The sequence below is a fragment of the Talpa occidentalis genome, unplaced genomic scaffold (genome assembly GCF_014898055.3).
Source record: "Talpa occidentalis isolate TD23 unplaced genomic scaffold, MPIMG_talOcc4v2.1 talOcc4.5, whole genome shotgun sequence".
Taxonomy (NCBI): domain Eukaryota; kingdom Metazoa; phylum Chordata; class Mammalia; order Eulipotyphla; family Talpidae; genus Talpa; species Talpa occidentalis.
In genome coordinates this window covers 21255227-21274199 of record NW_023604861.1, presented here as the reverse complement: position 1 = coordinate 21274199, position 18973 = coordinate 21255227, and the positions used below count along the sequence as shown (strand labels likewise).

The following is an 18973-nucleotide window of genomic DNA, read 5'->3' as shown; positions in this document are numbered from 1 at the left end:
TCTCCATCCTAAAGGTATGAACAGTGGGGCCTGCCCTTCATTTAATCATTTGCATGTAATGTATTGTAGTTGAGTATTTACAGATGACAGTACTAAACAAATAATATTTAAATGACAACAGTGAAGGAAGAATTTATTAATAATCCTGAAAAAGTTGTAGGTAGTATTTTCTTTGCAGAGTGTGTGAAGGGAGATTTAAAAGCAGTGTTTTGGGCTAATATTCCAAACCTTTTCTCTCTCCCTTGGAGTTTATCTAAATGTAACAAGTTCAGTGACTTCCAAAAACCTTGGTCTCCTGTTCTGATACGCCCTCCTAATGATTTAAATGTTTCGAAGGTCGAAGAATAAAGAATAGACCAGCTAACTGTTTTCACATTTTATATCCAATTATATAGTCCAACTTATGGTCTGACATTATTCATAAAAAACTCCTTTGAAGGATTTCTAAAATTGAGGAATTTAAACTTCATTTTAAAATTCTTTCACAGTGACACATTTTTCCTTTGTATAAGATTCACATTAAACAAAATAGACCTCTTTCATAAGAATACTGAGTGAGCTCATTTTAAACATAAGCGGTGTATGAATATACTAGAAGTTAGTAAGAGCTACACGGAAGTGCTGACTGTAGAAAATTAAGTGCTTTCACAATGAAGCTTTTTAAATTCTCACTGCTTTTCATGCTGTAAACAGCTCATAAAAAGTCATGCGTAACTACAAGTGTTAAGAAAATAATCACTCATATATTGTTTTGTGCAAACACACAGTTGTTTTGTTTTGGCAAATGCCTCACTTTTTTAATGACTTTTGTCCAAAATAAAGAAAATGGAATTAAACGAATATTCCTCCTTTCAAGATGAGCTGTATTTATTACTGGAACGGAAGTTGTCGTATCCGTGATCATTAGCTTTGAACTTTAAGCACGACTGCTTTTCCTCCAAGGACTGTTTTTCTTCAAATGACTGGCACCAGCAGCATAAGCATGACTGTATGAAACAAAAAACTCATGATATGTTTCAACCGGGTATACTGTCACTACTCTTTCTATGTTCTAAAGGTTTGGCTTTCTTGCCATGATCTGGAATTCTTAGGCCACATTCTTTCCTTACTCTTTTTTTTCCCCTTAAAAAAATCACAGAAATAGTATATGACCACTTAAAGGTAGAGAATACAGAGAAGAAAATGTACATAATTAAAATTCCTCACCAGGAGACTCTCTTAATTCTTACTATTTGACTCTTGAATACTTGATCGCTGATAAATTTATAATTCAAGACTTTTTCCTATGCAAATACACATATTATCATACATATACACCGTGTATGTGTATCTGTAGAAGTGTGGATATAATTTATCTTAATAAGCATGTCTGCAATCTACTTCACTTGACAGTGTCATAAAGATCTTTGTGTGTCAGTGAATTAATATTACGTTGCCATATTTTTCAGCCACATTCTCATGTACCTTGTCAGTACTGTTACACAATAAGTGCCTGTTTTATTTATCGAATTTTTTTTCATGGATTTTTTTAAAATTCAAAACTTTGTTCCTTTTCTTTGTTTCCTGAATATCTGTATTTATAAAAAATAAGGAGAGTCATTGCTTTCTATTCTGTAAAATGATGGAGTTGATCTTGATAAAAGTTATTTTCCAGTTATCCTTTCTCCCTGACACTATCACCTGAGTTTATGAGTGGGTAAAGAATTTTCATAGACAACCTTTGGTTTTACAAGGATGTTAAGTTCTTGATTTTTCAATAATGAACAACCTGGGATAAATGAATTATTACCATATAAAGTGAGGGAATATTTTATTTCATGTTGGATTGTTGGCGAGAATGAATGAATGGAGGGATGTTAAGATTAAAAGGAGACCATATTCCACGTCAAGTAGTGCTTCACTGCTACACAAAGAAAGCAGAAAAGAGGAGGTAGAACCTGAATAATTTCTTCATTTGACTGGCTATTTCCATTTAATCCACATTGCACTGCACATCCAAAACCTACCCAAAATAGGAACAGTGCACTTAATTCATGTTTAACTTTTCTTTTACTTAGTGATATTTGTTAAACATAAATACATATAGTTTGATTAATTTTCTAAGCAATTCTATGCATACAGCATGCTCACTAAGGCCGTAGGGAGAAGTTGACTAGGATTTGTAGACTGAAATCAACTAAAGTGATTTATGAACAAAGCTCATATTTTAAAAATCATCCATAATGTAATGCAAAGGAAAACTTACTAGAACTCTCTAGATAGAAATAGTAATAGTTTAGAAAGGTTATATTTGATGGTAGATTAAAAGAATTGTTTATTGTTAAATACCCTCTTACCTTAAAACAGTTTTTGAATCTTTTGCTCACCAAATACAGAGCTATTGGATTAATGCAGGAATTCAGGGAGGCCATGTTGATGCCGATATAGTCCAAGACCAACAAAAAGCTGAAAAAAATTACCCAAAATGTGTCTGTGAAAAACATGCTGCCCTGAGCATATATTGTTTGCACTCTTGTGCTTTTGTGACGGAAAAGATTACCCAGGTACAGTGTTTTTTCCCTCTGTCACTGGTCTTGCTGATAATGACCTCTTTCTCTGCTTGTCTCTCTCGTTCTCTATCATCACACCTCCCTCCTCCCCCATGCCAGTTAATTCTCTTTTAAAATCAAACTCAACAGCAACTATAAACCAGATACACACTATGGGGGGGGAGAGGTGGAGGAGGGATTAGGGTCAAAATAAGGGGGGGGTTGTAGGGAGACTATAACCAAGATGAAAATGCATACATTGTGCAAAAATGAAAAATGATGTAAAAATACATAAAATAAAATTAAAAAAATAAAATGAAATCTCTTTTGGAGGTGCTGAAGCAGGCTGTAATAAAAGTACAGAGGAGAATCAAACTTGATATTTTGAATCCTGCCATTTATTCATCATTTGGACAACTTAGCTCCCCATTCCCAGTGTTCTCATAAGTCCCCTTTACCCCTCCCTCCCAAGTAGGAGTAAAAATAAATGGAAATCTTACTTACTCCCTAAGGCTGAGAAAATGGTTTTCCCTGTTTTCTGCCCTTGAAAGGGACCAAGAGGAAAACTTTTGCATGTCATTTATTTACAAAATATTTCTATTTTCCCTTTCTTACCTCAAAAGTTCACATCTGTTGGGGTCATTCTCATCATAAAGAGTGAGCTTCAGAATCCTGCTGAGGTGAAGGGGAAGCCAACACAAGGCAAAGACAAGGACTAGGCAAAATACTGTCTTGGCCACTTCCCGTCTCTGAAATAAAACAATAGTCAGATCCTGCAAAAATGGATGATACTCACAGTGTTCTCTCTTTCCAAACAGAATATCTAGTACTGTCTATATAAAAAGTCTTGGCATTTGTAAAAATTCAGGATACTGGACTTTAAGCTCAATAGTTAATGTGAATTAGAACTTAAATGACTAGAGATCTCCTTCTCGGTCCTTTAAGATTATATAGATATAATTTCTATCTCTAGATAAATAATATTAAATATATTCTTTGTTCAAAATAATCAGCATCAAGAAAAAGGAAGTATGCTCTGGTATATAATAATTTGAGTTTATTATTTTTTCATATTCATAATCATAGTCATGAGTCAGCAAATATTTCCATTTTCTTACCTGCTTTAAGTGATCATTTAAGGCAATCTGCATGCCACTTTTCTTTCTCAACATTTCACATGTCATCAGGGTATAAAAAAATGCAGTTATGGCCAATGGCAAGCAGAAATAGAAACTAAACAGCCACCAGTCTTTAGCTGTCTTGTAAAACTTTGAAGGAGAGAAAATTTTGTGATTAATACTCCTCTGTAAGAAAATATTACATACCAAATATTAAAATAAAAAAATTCACAAGGAATAAATTGTCTTTTAAATTATATCTACTTCAAAAATAACTATAGAATCTTTCAGATCTTATCTACTGGACAATAATAAGATAGGAAATGAAACAAAATTTTCTTCAAATGCATTTTAATTCTTGGAAGGCAGTGTACTATAATTATGTGTAAAAATTTAAGCATTTTAGAAAAAATTCAAAATACTTAGTAATTCAATGCTTTATCTTCCAGGTTTAACAAGTTATCCTCAAGGTATTCTTTGTATGAAATTCCAACTCTAAATATGTGAAGATACCCTAGTGTTTAACAAGTTTATTTCATGGGAAAAATGATATAAAAAGGTCTGTGTTAATCAGTTAGCTCATTATGTAGAATTCTATACCAATTAAAAAATCAAAGTTGTTTATGGCTTGTACCTTTCCCTTACTCTTTTTCTGCTTTTTTTTCCTTTTTAGAAAGTTTTTGCTCCAGTTATATATGTATCAGAAATGAATTATATAACCTATATAGTACTTCTTCCCCTTTTAACTATTAAGTCACAAGAAAATCACAGTCTCATTCTTAATTTCACATTAATGTTCCTTTTTATACTTTTGATTTCATTGTATATACAACTCATGAATTTTTATAGTTTTCTTATATGTGAAGTAGAAGAAAATCATTGCTGACCCTTTGACTTAAATTATTGTATTGGTAAGAGCTTTGCACACTGATGATCTCTTCTAAAGACCAGCATCCACATTCTTTTCCTATTTCCTGATTAAACATTCTTTAATAAAAGGCCAAGAAGATTCTTTGAAATGGCAGCTTTCCCTTTAGATTGAAGGCAGGCTTGCCATTCAGAATCCATCTGTAGCAGCATGACCTCTACCTGATCATTCCCTGAACCATTCACTCCCTCTGATGAATAATGTCTTATGCAGAATATGTAGTTGTTCTCAGTCCTTATGGGGATTGAGTGGAAAAGCTATAAATTCAGATCAATTCACTTCTTTTGCTGTGAACCTTTTGCTGTTTGAATGTATCCCTGAGAGCCAGAGGATTCTTAGAAAAGTAGTGACCCAGCTTCTTGCAGCTTGGGTAATTAGTCACTGTTCACCTCTCAATCCAGAGAGGATGCTCGATTTATGCCAAGGACAGTCATCAATCAATCCTTTCCCAAGACAGAGTGATCATGGGACAATAGCTAAATATTTATAAGGCAAGAGCAGACAGAAAAAAAAATCAATTAAATTTACCTGCATGAAGCCTGTTTTCTGGGTGGGATTAAGCAAGCAGATTCGCAGATAACTTCCTTTGTAGTCAATGGTAATCAAATCAAAGCCCATGGCTTCAGGGACAGCCAGAACCACTGAGACCACCCAAATTAAAACAATTTCTACTGCTGTCCACTTTGGAACTCCAATACCTTTAATTCGACTCCAAGAAGCAACAGCTCGATATCTGAAGAGTAAAATAGAGCTGTTTGTCAAGCTGGCAGAACCTGGTTTTATTGAATTACATAGTTTATTTTCTCAGTAACACGGCAATTAGTAGTCTAGAGGTCAGGATATACCTGGCTTCAATATAAGCTCTTACCTGTCGATACTTAGAGCACATAGACTCAGCACAGTGATTCCCACAGAGGCCTTCTGTATGAAAGGCACAAGCTTACACATCTCAGCTCCAAAGGGCCAGTCCTCTGCAAGCAGCTGCATGGAGGAGACGAGAAGCTCTGTCAGGGAGATTTTCACAAGGTTCCTCTCAGCTGCATTACTTAGTGGAGAGTAATTAGCATGCAGTGTAAGGTAACAAATTTCAGTTCTTGTTCTTTTCCTCATAGACTATAAGCACTGGTATTCAGTATATGGAATAAAAGCATGTATTGGGAATAATGAAAGTGCAGCCAGTTCAGGAGAATTTGTTATACATATGCAATAGCTTAGGGTCCGCATCTCCACAGCAAGGCCAACTGGGACCAGTCACGTAAGTTCCCCTTACAAATTTGAACGCAGAGCTAAAAATCCCTCATATTGTCATGGAGTCACAAATGCTCGGGTCAAAGCCAATCAAAACTTAGGTTAATTAAAAATGGATAATGAACCATGTTCCTTAGATAGGGAGATTAGACTACTATGGAGAACAGTATGTGTGTTCCATATATTTATTCTTCACTGTACTCGACTTACTTGGCTGTTGGCTAATTCAGCAAGAATAGGCACGCTACTCTTTAACATACCATGCACACTTCTGCCTAGGCTTACACGTGGTCCTTCCTTATCTAGGAGGGTGTCTTCCCCACAGATACACTTTGCTAACTTCCTTATATCCCTCAGATCTTATTCAAACTTTAGTCTTTAAACATGACCTATCCTGACTTTAAGTTAGCATAGTGACTGGCTGACTCCCTTACCTGACTCTACCTCCTTTTTTAATCTATAGTACTTATGAACTCCTATTGCATAGATTATAATGCTTGTTTGTTTAGTTTTGCTGTCTGGCACTCCTAGAGTATAAAACAGTATGAGCTCAGCAACTGCCCAGTACTGACACATAATTGAAGCTTAATAAATATTTAAGCCCCTAGACTATGTAGGAACTAGTTACACAATGAGGAAAAAAGATATAGTTCTTGCTATAATGCATGTATTTCTTTTTATTTGACTGCAGACTATGAAACTATTCATTTTTTGTTAAACTCAGTTATTTTCTTTCTAGGACAATTGGGTGTGCCCCACGTGGGTAAATGAATCACTTTAAATTAGCATCTGGATCAAATGTTCGTGAGGTTTAGAAAATAAAGAGAGGTATTTCATATCTATCTTTTTTAAAAATTAAAAAAAACAACCACCAAAAGCAAAAACTATTTTGAAACACAATGGAGTCCTTCCATCCTTTCCATGATGAGGGTATTATGTGAGGTTTGTCAAGCTGGGCTATTGTTCTAAAACTAGAATGGCACCAGGCCCAATGGGTATCTCAGTAAGAATGTGATTTGGAGGTCTAACATTGGAGCAAATTTATTTCTAAATTTGAAAAATTACACTGGCATTAGGACAAATGCTGGTAAACTTACCACAGTTATCTTTTATCGAGAGTCCTGAAAGCCTATGGAGTAAAGCAGTTAACACAGTGGAACACCCAAGTCTAAGAAAGTCAGTGGTGTCAGGAAGGTAATAGACAGTGGTGGCAACTACAAAGAGTGGATGCTAATAAACAATGACATGTTTTTTGCCAAAAGTGGTTATTTTTATATGAAAGACACAATTTATAAAATTTGTCGCCTAATTCATATTTAAAAACAAACACTGTCACATAACATTATAGTCTCATATTAAGAGATTATGAAGATATTTGGATGCTTTCTTGATTGGTTTCTCAGGAATGATTCTGAAGAATCAGCATTTGTGTAAGACCCTGACTAAAAGAGAGAGTAAGCCATGAAAAGAACATTCTAGGCAGAGGAAAGAGCAAGTACAGAGGACCTGAGGTCAAAAGAAGTCTGGTATGCTAAAGGGATAGCCAGAGTGCTAGCAAAGTTGGAGCACAGTGATCTAGAACAAGTGTCTAGGATATGAAATTGTAGAAGGAGGAGTTCCAGTGAGTTTTTTGAGGAAGTCAGGGATAGCACAAACTTAAGTTTTTAAGAAAATGATTCTGGAGGCTCATTGAGAATAGAATATGGGGAAAAGCAAACAGCAGCTTTGGTAAGGGTTCATGGTGGACTGGAACCTGTCATGCTCCAAAGCTGTGGAGAATGGATTATTGACTGTGTAGATTTTGAAGGCAGAGTGAGCAGAATTTGTTGTTGGGTTGGGAGCTCCAATAGGTTTATTACGTGGATGGTGAAGTCATTTACTGAATTGGGAAGATTCAGGGTACCATAGGTCTGAACTGGCTATGACCTCAAGCTACCTTAAAAAAATTGCCAGTTGTACTTGGAAACATAAGTATAAAAATGTTCCAGTCAGTTACAAGGTGCCAGACTCAGTGTGGTGTAAATTATCCAGGCAATGTTCTTGTCAGAATATTCTGATTGTCCACAGATGTCTTAGGGTGGCAAAAAGAAAGCAAACCTGAGGCTTACGTGGCACTGTTTCAAGCACTTTACGCCTAATATATCATTGAATTCCCAAAGCAATCCTATGAGGCAGTACTGTCAATGTCCCCATTTTATAGATAAGGATGCTGAGGACCTCAGAAGTTTACTAACTTGCTATGTTGGTTTCAAGTATGTCCACAAGTTCTTTGATACTCCTCCCTTCAAAAGGTGAAGTTCATTTCCCTTCCCTTGAATGTGGTTGGACTTGCTTTGAAGGAACAGAATGTGCTGAGAGTGACGTGTGACCTCTGAGACTAGTTCATAAAAGGCACCATCGCTTTCTCTGTGCTTGCTTTTGGATCCCTCATCTTGAGGGAGGGCAGTAGCCATGTCCTGAGGATCCCTTCTCAAGCCTTGCTATGTGGAGGCCCACTGGTGAGGAACTGAGGCCTCCTGAAAATGGTCAGCATTAATTTTCTAGGTGTGAGAGGATCCTCCAGCCTTAGGCAAACCTTCAGATAACACCAGCACCCATAATATCTTGATTGCACTCTCATAAGAGATCCTGAGCCAGAACCACCCAGCCAAGCAGCTTCTGAATTCTTAACCCAAAGACATAGTGTGAGATAATAAATGTATACTGTTCAAGCCACTACATTTTGGAATAATTTGCCAGTCATTAAACAACTAATATGTCCTTGATCACTCCCTTAAGTAACAGACCCACATTTGAACTTAAACGTTTTGAATCTAGAGTCTGTAGTCTTTGGAAGAGACTGACCTTACAAAAAAGAATGTTTAGAATTCAATCAAATATTAGTGCTTTTAAAATCAGAGATTTTAATGTAATTTTACATTACACGGTAAAATTTTCTTATCAGTTAGCTTTTTATTCACACAATGTCCAAATATGAGGACTTTTCAGGTGTTTCATTTTCTCAGACTATTTCCAAATATGCAAATAATAGTTTCACATAGGAATGACCATCATCTGCATCAAGAGTGTCTAGGCCGTCAAAGGGAATGAAATCTAGCCAGTGAAAATGAGCTCTGCCCTGAACCCAGGCTCTGTTTGGAGGTTACTGTTGTCTTTGGCTCAGCCTAGAAATTGGGTTATTGCTCTTCATACCACTGTGAGGCCTGCAGCCCGACCTCTGACCCCCATTATCACAGTGGACAGAGAAACACAAACTGCATCTGTACCAGTTCTCCTCAAGTTCCACAAGAGATAGTCGGAAACCTAATTGTAACTGAGAGATTGCAATTTTTTTTTTAATTTACCCTTCCTAAAGGAAAGGGACTGAAAAATAAGGAACATTATAACCTTCATCAGCTTTTAGTATTTCAGGGTTCCACTTCAGACCTGGGTGCCTCTGGCCCAGAGAGACCACAGAAGATGGGGGACAGAGTGCCAGTGTCACTTGTATTTTTCTGTAGTGGGAACAATGACTCTGGCAGAAACCTCTGCCTCTCTGATCAGGAAGCTATGTGGACAAACTTTGCCCACTACAGATACCACCTCGCTCTCATCCTGACAGTCTCTAGCAGGAAGGTCTGTGAGCATCTCATTGCTTGGAGCTATTTTGAATATTTGCAAAGACTTCTTGTTTAATGGTAAATACAGCACAGGGTGGGAAAACACTCAGAAGTTAAAAAAAAAAAAAATTCACTCTCAGCCAAAAAATCTTAGCACTATCACTAAGATTTGGTGGAAGAATATTCTTATAGGTTTGTATGATTCCTGAAAAGTAATTATTTTACAATTTGTTGACAAAAATGACATCTAACACCCATAGTTTGAAATTCAACCACACAGCTTTCTTCTTTGTAGAGAAAATTGACTGATTTTATTGCAACAGCAGCACCTTTAACTTCAACTTAGCAAGACTATTCCTTATTCACTATTTTTAGTTTTTTCTTCAGGATTTTACGCCATGAAATTAGATTACTGAAGAACAGGCCTGAATGTTGAAGACAAATCAGGCATGAAGTCTCTCTGATTGCGAAAGGGATGCTTGAGTTCGATATAATTTTTAGGTCCTTGTCACATGAATTAAATTTTTAGATCCTGTTTAAAATTAAGTTTGTCTGTACATTGCCTATCATTTATTACACATGAGCCAGTTAGAAAATAGTCCATACCTGACTCTGCTTTTCACCTTGTGATGGTTCATCCAAGAAGGAAATTTTGTTAGTTTCCTGGAAGCTCTATGGTATTCATTTGGAAAAGTATAGCCTGTGCATTCATGGAGCTTCCCCCTAGGTTAGAATGCCTCCTTAGCACATTTCTTTTGTATAAATAAACACAAGCAAATAAATAGTAGATGAAAAGTAGATGTGACTATACTAATTATAAGCTTTCTACTCAGGGATGGCCATGATTACATAACTTTGTGGGAATAGTTGTTTGAGAAAGAATAGAATACAAGTAAATTATATTAATTATAAAATTTTCCTTTTTAATTAAAGGGTAAATAGCATCACCAGAAAATAAATTGTCTTTTTTTTAAGGGTATTGTTACGTGAGTCCTACAAAAATCTTTCCAACTGGGGTATTTACATTTTTATTTTTCTTTTTAATTAAAAATTACATTCTTGAGACTTTAAGTGGAGAAAATCATGCTAATATGTATCGCTGCTAATCCCCAAAGGAATCAAGCCCCATAAAGTCAGGAAATGCCAGAGTTAACCATCTTGCACTAACAAATGTTCAGTCACATCATTAACTATATATGCCATTTTCTTTATCCTAATTAAAAGTATACACTGAACTTTAACTGATTCAGAATATTTTACACCTTAATGCTTAGCACAGTGGCTAGCACCTCTAGTCACTCATCAAATGCTTGCTGAATAACAAGAATGAATGAGCGAATGGATGAATAAATGCATTTGATGGCAAAGCTGAATTCATGTGATAAAATTTGTCATGCGTGTTTTGGTTCTTCTACTTGAAACAAAGTTTTTAGGGAATTGTGATGACTGCGCTTTTTCCCCCTGCCCCCCATAGTCTAATCCTTGTTGTTCTTCTGGATGACCAGGTCTTGTTGACATTGGTCTTAGGACCTTGGGGATTGAGACTTGAGGTATGATTGTTTTCCCATTGGAGTTCTGCCTTCCATGCAGGCGGGAATAAGAGAAAATCAAAAATTCCTCTCCCACCCTGTCTCCTACTCAGACTTGTGAAGGATATGACTGATAGAAAGCAGAACCTGCTGATTCTCACTATCTAATGGGATCGTATGAGGAGGCTAAGTTGTAAATTTGGTAGAGATGAATGCAGTAAGCATCAGGCAGGTGCTGTGAGAGATGGTGACTGAAGCAGGTAGGTGAGCAACTTACTAATGAGGACAAATAAGTTTATTTGGACAGATTGTGGTCCATTCCATCTCATGCTAGACTGTGGCCCTTTCTTTCAAATGACTATTATAGATTCTTTTTTACAGTCAGTCAAATAAGGGAAATAATGGAGTGGTTGTATTTCACAACTTGGGAAAGAGTGTATTCTTCTGTTTTTATATTGGCTTCCTGTAACAGATAAGAATTTTTCTGAGTTTGGAACTAAGGTTTTAATAAGATAGAGCACTCTCATGCAAGGATTTTCTTATCAGAATTCCCTTTTTTTATGCATACATTTTGAGAAAATTTTAGATAAGTTGCTGGTCAATTACATAGAAAATATTTTCCTGATATATATTGTACATCTGCCCTTGGAGACAAATATTGATTACAAGTTCCACCCGTGCATCATTAAAAGGCACTTGAGGATTAGGCTATTGGGCTTAAAATATGTGGGTAATAATGGCAGTTTATCCCTCAGGTATACCATTTAAATACTGCCCCCGGAGATGCCCCCTCTATTCCTAGGGAGCTGTTGTGTATGCCCCCATAAAATAGAGAGCATCTCATTGCTCTGGAAAGATTCCTATGATTTGCTGAAATAGAATGATAACTCCATGAAGATGAATTAAGATTCATGAAACAAGTCTCTAAGAAAAGCAAAGAAAGAATAAAAATTAAAAAGTAAATATTTCTTAGGAAAAATTTAATTTCACTGCAAATACATTTCCTTACCAGTTTTACCATGAAATTTATTTCTAACAGGCCAATGAAGAAATGGATTGCTATTCTCCTATTGTCTGAACTTAGAAATATATCCACAGTTTGTGCTTAAAATCTTGTTGCTTTTTGCTAACACATTTTGTATTCTGAAGAGATCCAACTAGAAGAATTAAGAAAAACTATTTACAAACCTAGCCAATTTATAAGGTTTACTTTTGGAACTGGATCACCTTGACCCCTGAAGAAAGTGGAGAATTATAACCTGATAACCTGATGGTTCAGAATGAAACTTTCAAGCTTAATGAATTCAACCAATCTTATTAAGTAATTTCATGTCCCACTTAAATCTAATTCTATCTATAGACTTTCTTATGGGACACTGGTAAACTACTAACAGAAAATATTTGACTAATGTGGAATTCAAAGGCTCTTTAAAATATTGCAAATACTGAGTGAGGTGGAAGAGGATGCATACAATATAAAAATACAGAGAATAGTTGTCCTCCTTCTGGAAACTATGATGGAGCAAAAGAGAGAAGTAGTGAGGGAACACAACTCAGGTGTCATGAGGGTGGCAGTGAATCTCAGGGACAGGGAATAACTTGAGAAATCCTTTAGTCAACATTGCCAATACACTACTAACTCAAAAATGATTCTTCTCTCTCTCTCTCTCTCTCTCTCTCTCTCTCTCTCTCTTCCTCTTCCTCCCTCCCTCCCTTCCTCTCTCCCTCCCCAACCCACTACTACCATATTTTGGTCACTTATTTCTTTACATTTTTTACCCAGTGGTCTATAGGGAAAGAAAAATAACAAATCTCTAAAAAAAAAAAAAGAAAAATCACTGTGGGGGGGGGAAGTAAAATGATAGAAGTTGTTGACTAAGGTACACCCATCCACCACACACAGTTATCTTCGAAACATAACCAACCTCTTCTTAACTTTCCTAAGTTCTGAGAGAGAATGTTTCACATCATAAATTACATCTTGAATCTTATTTCAGTTCAGGATTTATCTGTCAACACCCTTTAAAGCACTTAATCATTTATTAGCACTTGGCATGTTTGTCTAAAAATAATCAACTATAGCATATTAGCCACACAGAGATAACCTTATATGGTTTTCTTTGTGAAATGAAGAACGTGGCTCCCTGGCCTTGAAACAGCTGGGTCTTGGCTATGTCATCCTCTTGTGAAGCTATGGAAATATCTTTAATCTTAAATGACTCATTTAAAGTGAGCAAAGAAAAAAATGTAAAGCCTTTGATAAGTCTTGCTATATTGAAAGGAGCATTGCCTGGACGTTGTAAGAGGCATGGGTTTTTATGGCGTGACCATGATGGATCAAAGGCAAATGTAGTAATGCACAGAGCTAACCTGAGCATCCTCTTGCCAACAGTTTTGTCACAGGAATCCTTGACCCAACATGTGCAGTAGTAAATTGGGAATATGAGTCCTGAGGTTCTGGGTTATCTGAATTATGCTATTGGCCTGTTAATAGTCACCAGTATCCTCAGACAGAAATGGGCAAGCTTTCCCCCTTCTTTCTCAACTGGATGGTTATAAAAATACGAGGAGAAAAAGCCCACTGCTTTATGTCTTATGGATAATCCCTTTATCCAGAAGCATTTGTCAGGTAATGACTATTGTAAGGACTATGTTAGGTGTTAATTTTGTTAATTGATTTGAGATCATTTCTAGCTAATTGTGGTATCCTTTATTAATGTTATTTTAAACCTAATACTTTGAATTTGCTTAAGTGGCACTCATTTATTTATTTATTTTGATTAAATGGATCTCAAAGTTATCCAAGTTCTGTTTTTGGTTCACAGTGCTTCTTCTACTAAAATGTCTCTGAATATTGCTAAAATACTATTAAACTGGTAAGGGGAACAGTGTTAATATCTTGGGAGAAATTAGATCCTTCTATCCTTTACTTCTTGCATGCACACACACACATACACACACGTATAAACTTCCATTTACTGAGTAGAAAATCGTAACTTCAGAAGCTAAATATTTTTTTTTTAAATAGAGGCATGTTATTTATTTATTTATTTGTTTGTTTTGTTTATGCATGCACTGGGTACAGTCAGAAGCACGGGAGGGTGAGAGAATCCACCAGAGCCAGAGCGGGGAGCAGAGCAGGCAGAAGGACCGAAGTACACTGCTGAGAGGAGCAGTGGGTGGCAGGAGAGGTCTGCGTGCCCTGTGGGACCCTCCTCCGGTGGCCGGGGAGCAGCCGGGGATCGAACTGGCGCCACAGAGGCCGCGGGCAGCTTCACAACCCAGCGCTCAACCGCTGCACCACCAGGGAGGCCCTGGAAGCTAAATATTTTTAATTGAATTAATGTTGCATTAGAACATAAATTTCAGGTTTTCATTATTGTGACTCATTGTTGTATACATATATACATGTACACAAACACACACACATGCACACAGAGTTCATCACTAAAACTCCAAATCTGTCCTTTATCGAACTACATCTCCCTTTCCCCTGAATTTCCCACCCCTCTTCTCCTCTCCCATTTGAAACTAGTTAATTATACACAACCTTGACAACCTCATTAAGTACCAAGAGCAGCCTAGCACGTTAGAGAAGGGTGACTTTGTTCAGAAAGACAGTTTGGTTATATCACAAGCAAAAAATATCTAATTATCCGACAAGGTCACTTCATTCAAAACATATTTGTAGGTGCAGTGAAGCAGTTCCCCACTTTGCCATGCCAGCATTTTAATGCTAGATGTACCCACCTTGACTATTAAATGTTACAGATCAGCAATTCACCTCTCCCAGCTATAAAGGCAGCCTTTTTGCCTCTAGCCTTTTGCTACAAAGTCTAAACAGCAAAACCATCTAAAGGTACTCCAACAGGTCACCACTTTAATCTTTAAAAATTGTTCCATCATCACTGGACGTCTGATTACACTTAGATCTTTATCAAAATAATGTCCATATTGATATGTCTTACTGGTTTACAGACTATTTGTTTTCAAATGCAATTTGCTTACACAAAAAGGAAGCTATATTACATATTTACCTGGAATAACTCAGTTTTCCATGTACATATGGCACAAAGAGTGGAACTGTTGAAGTCCGGGAATTATTTAAAAACTCATTATTTGCTCAAAAATCTTTTACTTCTGCCAACATTCAACCGAGGCCTGCTCACTATTACTTCTAAACCAAACCAAGCCAAATCAACTAAGCAAGCCACCACCAGCAATATAAGTATACCCAGCTTTTTTGCTTCTTATGCAGCTTTGACTTTGGAGCCACTACACTTAGTAGTCAGACAGGCTTGCATAGACAAAACATCTAGATTTCCTCACTCATTTTAGTCTTAGAGGTTTCTAACTGGGCTGGCCATGTAGAATTTCCTGGGATTTCCCTAAACAGACCTTTCACAAAGTTTTATGCAAGTCCAGCAGAAGTACATTTGAGAAGTTCTTTCACTGAGTTTTTCATTCCCCACAACACCTTGTACTTTAAAGTTTCTTAGTTCCTTTTTGATGAATTGAAATTTGTCTGTTAAATTGGAATGGTAAGAGTTGATTTTTGGCATTCCCCGGGTAACTGGGTCACTTCTGGCCCTACTGCAGCTGTGGCTGCACTTAAAGGACCCATTTTAGTCTGTGCTTCTCTCTAGAGGCCCTCAATGTTCATAGGACAGGTGGCCATGCAGGATTTTAGGACTTCTCCTATTTACTCCTCATTTCTGGGAGTGTGTCTTTCTAGGGCCAGGATCCTTATCCCAAATCCATCTAAAAACATCAGAAATCTCTAGAATTCCCTGAAAACATGACTATTTGGAGCAGGATTTCCAGAAATTCAGAAAGGACAATTTAAAAGCATGCCCTGTGGTGACTTCTCTGATCTCAAACAACAAAGCATCCCCTACAACATTTTCTCAATCCCACATCTTTTTTTTTTTTTTTCCCCCTGTACTAAGCCCAGGACTACTTTAGGCAAACCTCCAAAACACATTTATTTCCATTCCCCAAAACTTTGGTTTTGTTTTTATAGGCGACATTTCATTGCTAATCTTGATGGGGAAGCAGTTTTACATATTTGCATAGTCCTTTGCAATTTTCCACTTAAGATATTTGTTTTTAGCATCACAAAACCCCAGTAGGTAGGAATTAATAGACTTAGTATAGAGTTAAAGAAACAGGCCCAGAGATACTGGACCTTGAATCAAATAGTGTGGGGTTTAAATCCTTCCCTGGCTTTCCAGGCCTGTTTCTGCTGATGCTCATGGTAATCACACAGTAATGCTAGCTTCTGACACCATGGCAAACTAAGTTGAATGCTCTTGGTGTTATCCACAAAGTAATTGATATATGGCAGCTTGCTCTTGGAACCTGCCTCTACCTCTGACTCATTGTGAGGCCTTGTGCATCCTCATACTTATTTGCGAAGTGGAAAAATACGTACTTAATGGGTTGCTGGAAGGAGTAAAGAAAAGTAGCACAGCTGTTGCATCTCACTGTAGGTATTTGATAAAGAGTCAGTAGCAGTGTGTCATCCACAGCAGGTGAACTACAGCATTCGACTCACAGTGAGGGTTGCTTGCTTTCTTTTAGGATATTTGTTTCCCTAAAACCTGTCCCAGCCCTTCTACTTCCATGGCCCTCCAAGCCAATGCTTCCCAAAGGTAGTTTGTGTATGTGCCATATGGGCATCTTAAGATAAAAGATTTTAATTCAGTTAAGTTTGGGATGGTCTTGCATTTCTAACAAGCTTTCAGGTTATATCAGCCAGCTCTGGACTACACTTTTGAGTACAGAGTAGCCCCATTTGGTTGGACTTCGGGACAAGATGCTTTAAGACTTTACACTTGAGCATAATGTCATGCAGGACTAGCTAAAATATAGATTACTGTGCTCCACCTAGAGTTTGTGAATCAGCAGGTCTGAGCTGGGGTGATAAAATTTCATTTCTAAAATTTCTCAAGTGATGTGGATGCTGCTGGTGTGGGGATTATACCTTTTCTAGGCTTTGCAGGGACTCCTGAGGACCCCAAGGGATTTGATTCTAATCATTACTGACTTTTTTTTTCTTTTAACATTTATCATTTTTTTAGATTATTTTTAGACCATATTTGCTTCCCCCCACCCCTTCAGATTGAGTCCCCATAGAATTTCCCTCCCCAAGGCACCCATGCACCATCACCACAGTAAAGGAGGGGGTGGATCTTCTTGAGTAAGCTCCTTCCAAAGTCTCTCCACTCCCATCCTTCTAACCCAGCACCCTTCCCGTATTCTTGTCCTATTACTAGACACCCTTTACCTTGTAGACATTGATGGGGATGTCAATAATGATGTGCAGCAGGTCTCCCAGAGCCAAGCTGGCTATCAAGATATTAGGGCCATTTCGCATACACTTGTTTTTGTAAATAATTCTCAGCAGTGTGGAGTTTCCGATGATGCCCAGCACGAACACCAGGCAAGACACGACTGTGTTGATGTACTTGAAAGTCCTCTTGATCTCGATGGAACCTTCGCATGGGGGCGGGGAGAGGGCACGTGGAGCGACTCCCCCAGGCTTCCCTCTTTTAGGCATCTGGGGAGGTGCTGATGACTGAGGCAGGCTGCCGTTGGAGCCCCAGGATATTTTAGTGGGGGGCGTCATTATCTCCTCGGCCCCCAAGTGTGGCGGAGTGGCCCCAGCCTGTGCGAATTCCGGCTCTTCTCCCTGGACCCTCATCAAACAGCAGGCGAGGGTTAGCGCCACCAGCGTGCTTCGGCAAGGGCTTGACAGCGGCTGCATGCTGCTGCCTGCTCCAGCGAGCGTCAGTTGGCTTCTCGGTGGCTTTCAGAGTCTGGAGACCAGCGGGAAAGAAAAACCGGACACTTGGTTCAACTACCCCAGCCACGCCCCTGCAAACTGCTAGCGCGACGCACAGCCGCTGCAACCCCGGAGGAAAAGCAACCAGCTTGAGCGCCAGTGGAGGAACTCTGGCGCATGCGGGGACCCCCCATGCTGGCCCAGCTTTCCCCTGGTTTTTTTCTCCCCGGTCTCCCTGAAGGGTAAATGACTTGCGGTGAGATGGGACATTCTGGAAGGGGTGTGCCAAGGAGGTAAGGATGGTGTCCTGGGCAAAGCTCTGCGCAACAGTATGTGCCTGGAGGGGAGACACGTAGTTCTGGCTAAGGGCGCACGGAGACTAGGAAATCAAGGAACCTAGAGGCCAAGGGTAGTGGCAAATCTCTGCCTTTTGCTCCTCAGAGCACCAGGATAACCTGCGTCTGAATGCCGGGACGACTCCTGGCGGTTAAAGCTATTACTCCCCGGCAGCCTGTGCTCAGGTTGCCCCGTGCGCCCAAGGAGTGCGCGGGCTCACTTGGAAAATCTCAGGCTTCTCAACTCTGACTTGGGAGACTATCAGCACTAACTCAGAAGCCTCTGACTCCTCTGGGTGGCTCCAACACTCACGCGCTCTCCAGCCTCATTTACTGCAACCTCATTTTAATTCACTCTAGATGTTTTATATTTAAAAACAAACACACACACACACACAGTGAAAACGAACTAGTAATCCAAGCTGAAGCTGCAAAACAAGGCTCAATAATTGATGATAATTCAATCCCAAGCCAGCATGTTTACCTCGCGATCAGACGGACCAGGCGCCAAGCGGCGAGCTGCAGCCTCCTGCCCCAGACGCGCTGGGCTGCGGGCTCGGGAACCGACTGCTGGGGCGCAGAGCCGGAGCGCGCCTCCCTGAGCTGCAGGCGGGTCTGGCTCTGACGAAATGCTGAGGGAATGCCAGACCGTGCGGCTTCCACCCCTTGCTTGGGGTCTTTGCTGTCCTTAGACAAGTACTTTTATTCATTCGTCCCTTCGCCATCAATCACCGCCAGACTCCTCCCTCGCCTTCCAACTGCGCTGCAGCCCTTCCCCTTGGACCATGCCTGGACAGTATCAGCAGGAGCTGCCCTCTGGAGAGGGCCGTCCTCAGCCGGAGAGGAGTCCCAAGAGGCTGTTTATTTGTCCCAGTTCTAAGTTCTTCGAACAACCCCGCCT

General features: G+C 38.8%; 1 protein-coding gene and 1 long non-coding RNA gene across 2 annotated transcripts in view; one reads left to right on the top strand and one right to left on the bottom strand.

The window, feature by feature from the left end:
- LOC129146873 (uncharacterized) overlaps positions 1 to 18973 on the top strand; it is a 286809-nt gene that overhangs the window by 57504 nt on the left and 210332 nt on the right. The window lies entirely within an intron of this gene.
- On the bottom strand, positions 849 to 17771 carry EDNRB (endothelin receptor type B). Its single transcript, XM_037528881.1, has 7 exons — positions 17240 to 17771; positions 5443 to 5555; positions 5103 to 5307; positions 3647 to 3796; positions 3144 to 3277; positions 2337 to 2445; positions 849 to 986 (listed from the first exon to the last, which is right to left on the bottom strand). The coding sequence occupies exons 1-7, from the start codon at positions 17717 to 17719 to the stop codon at positions 852 to 854; spliced, it is 1326 nt and encodes a 441-aa protein (XP_037384778.1). The 5' UTR covers positions 17720 to 17771; the 3' UTR covers positions 849 to 851.

Bases quoted from the DNA above. Each gene is read 5' to 3' on its own strand.
- EDNRB (XM_037528881.1), bottom strand. From the start codon at position 17,719: ATGCAGCCGCTGTCAAGCCCTTGCCGAAGCACGCTGGTGGCGCTAACC. The intron at 5,556-17,239 runs GTAAAGGGTGTC...TCCTCCATGCAG, and splicing joins TCCCCATCAATGTCTACAAG to CTGCTTGCAGAGGACTGGCC. The intron at 987-2,336 runs GTAAGAGGGTAT...TGTTTCATACAG, and splicing joins GATTCAAAAACTGTTTTAAG to TCATGCTTATGCTGCTGGTG.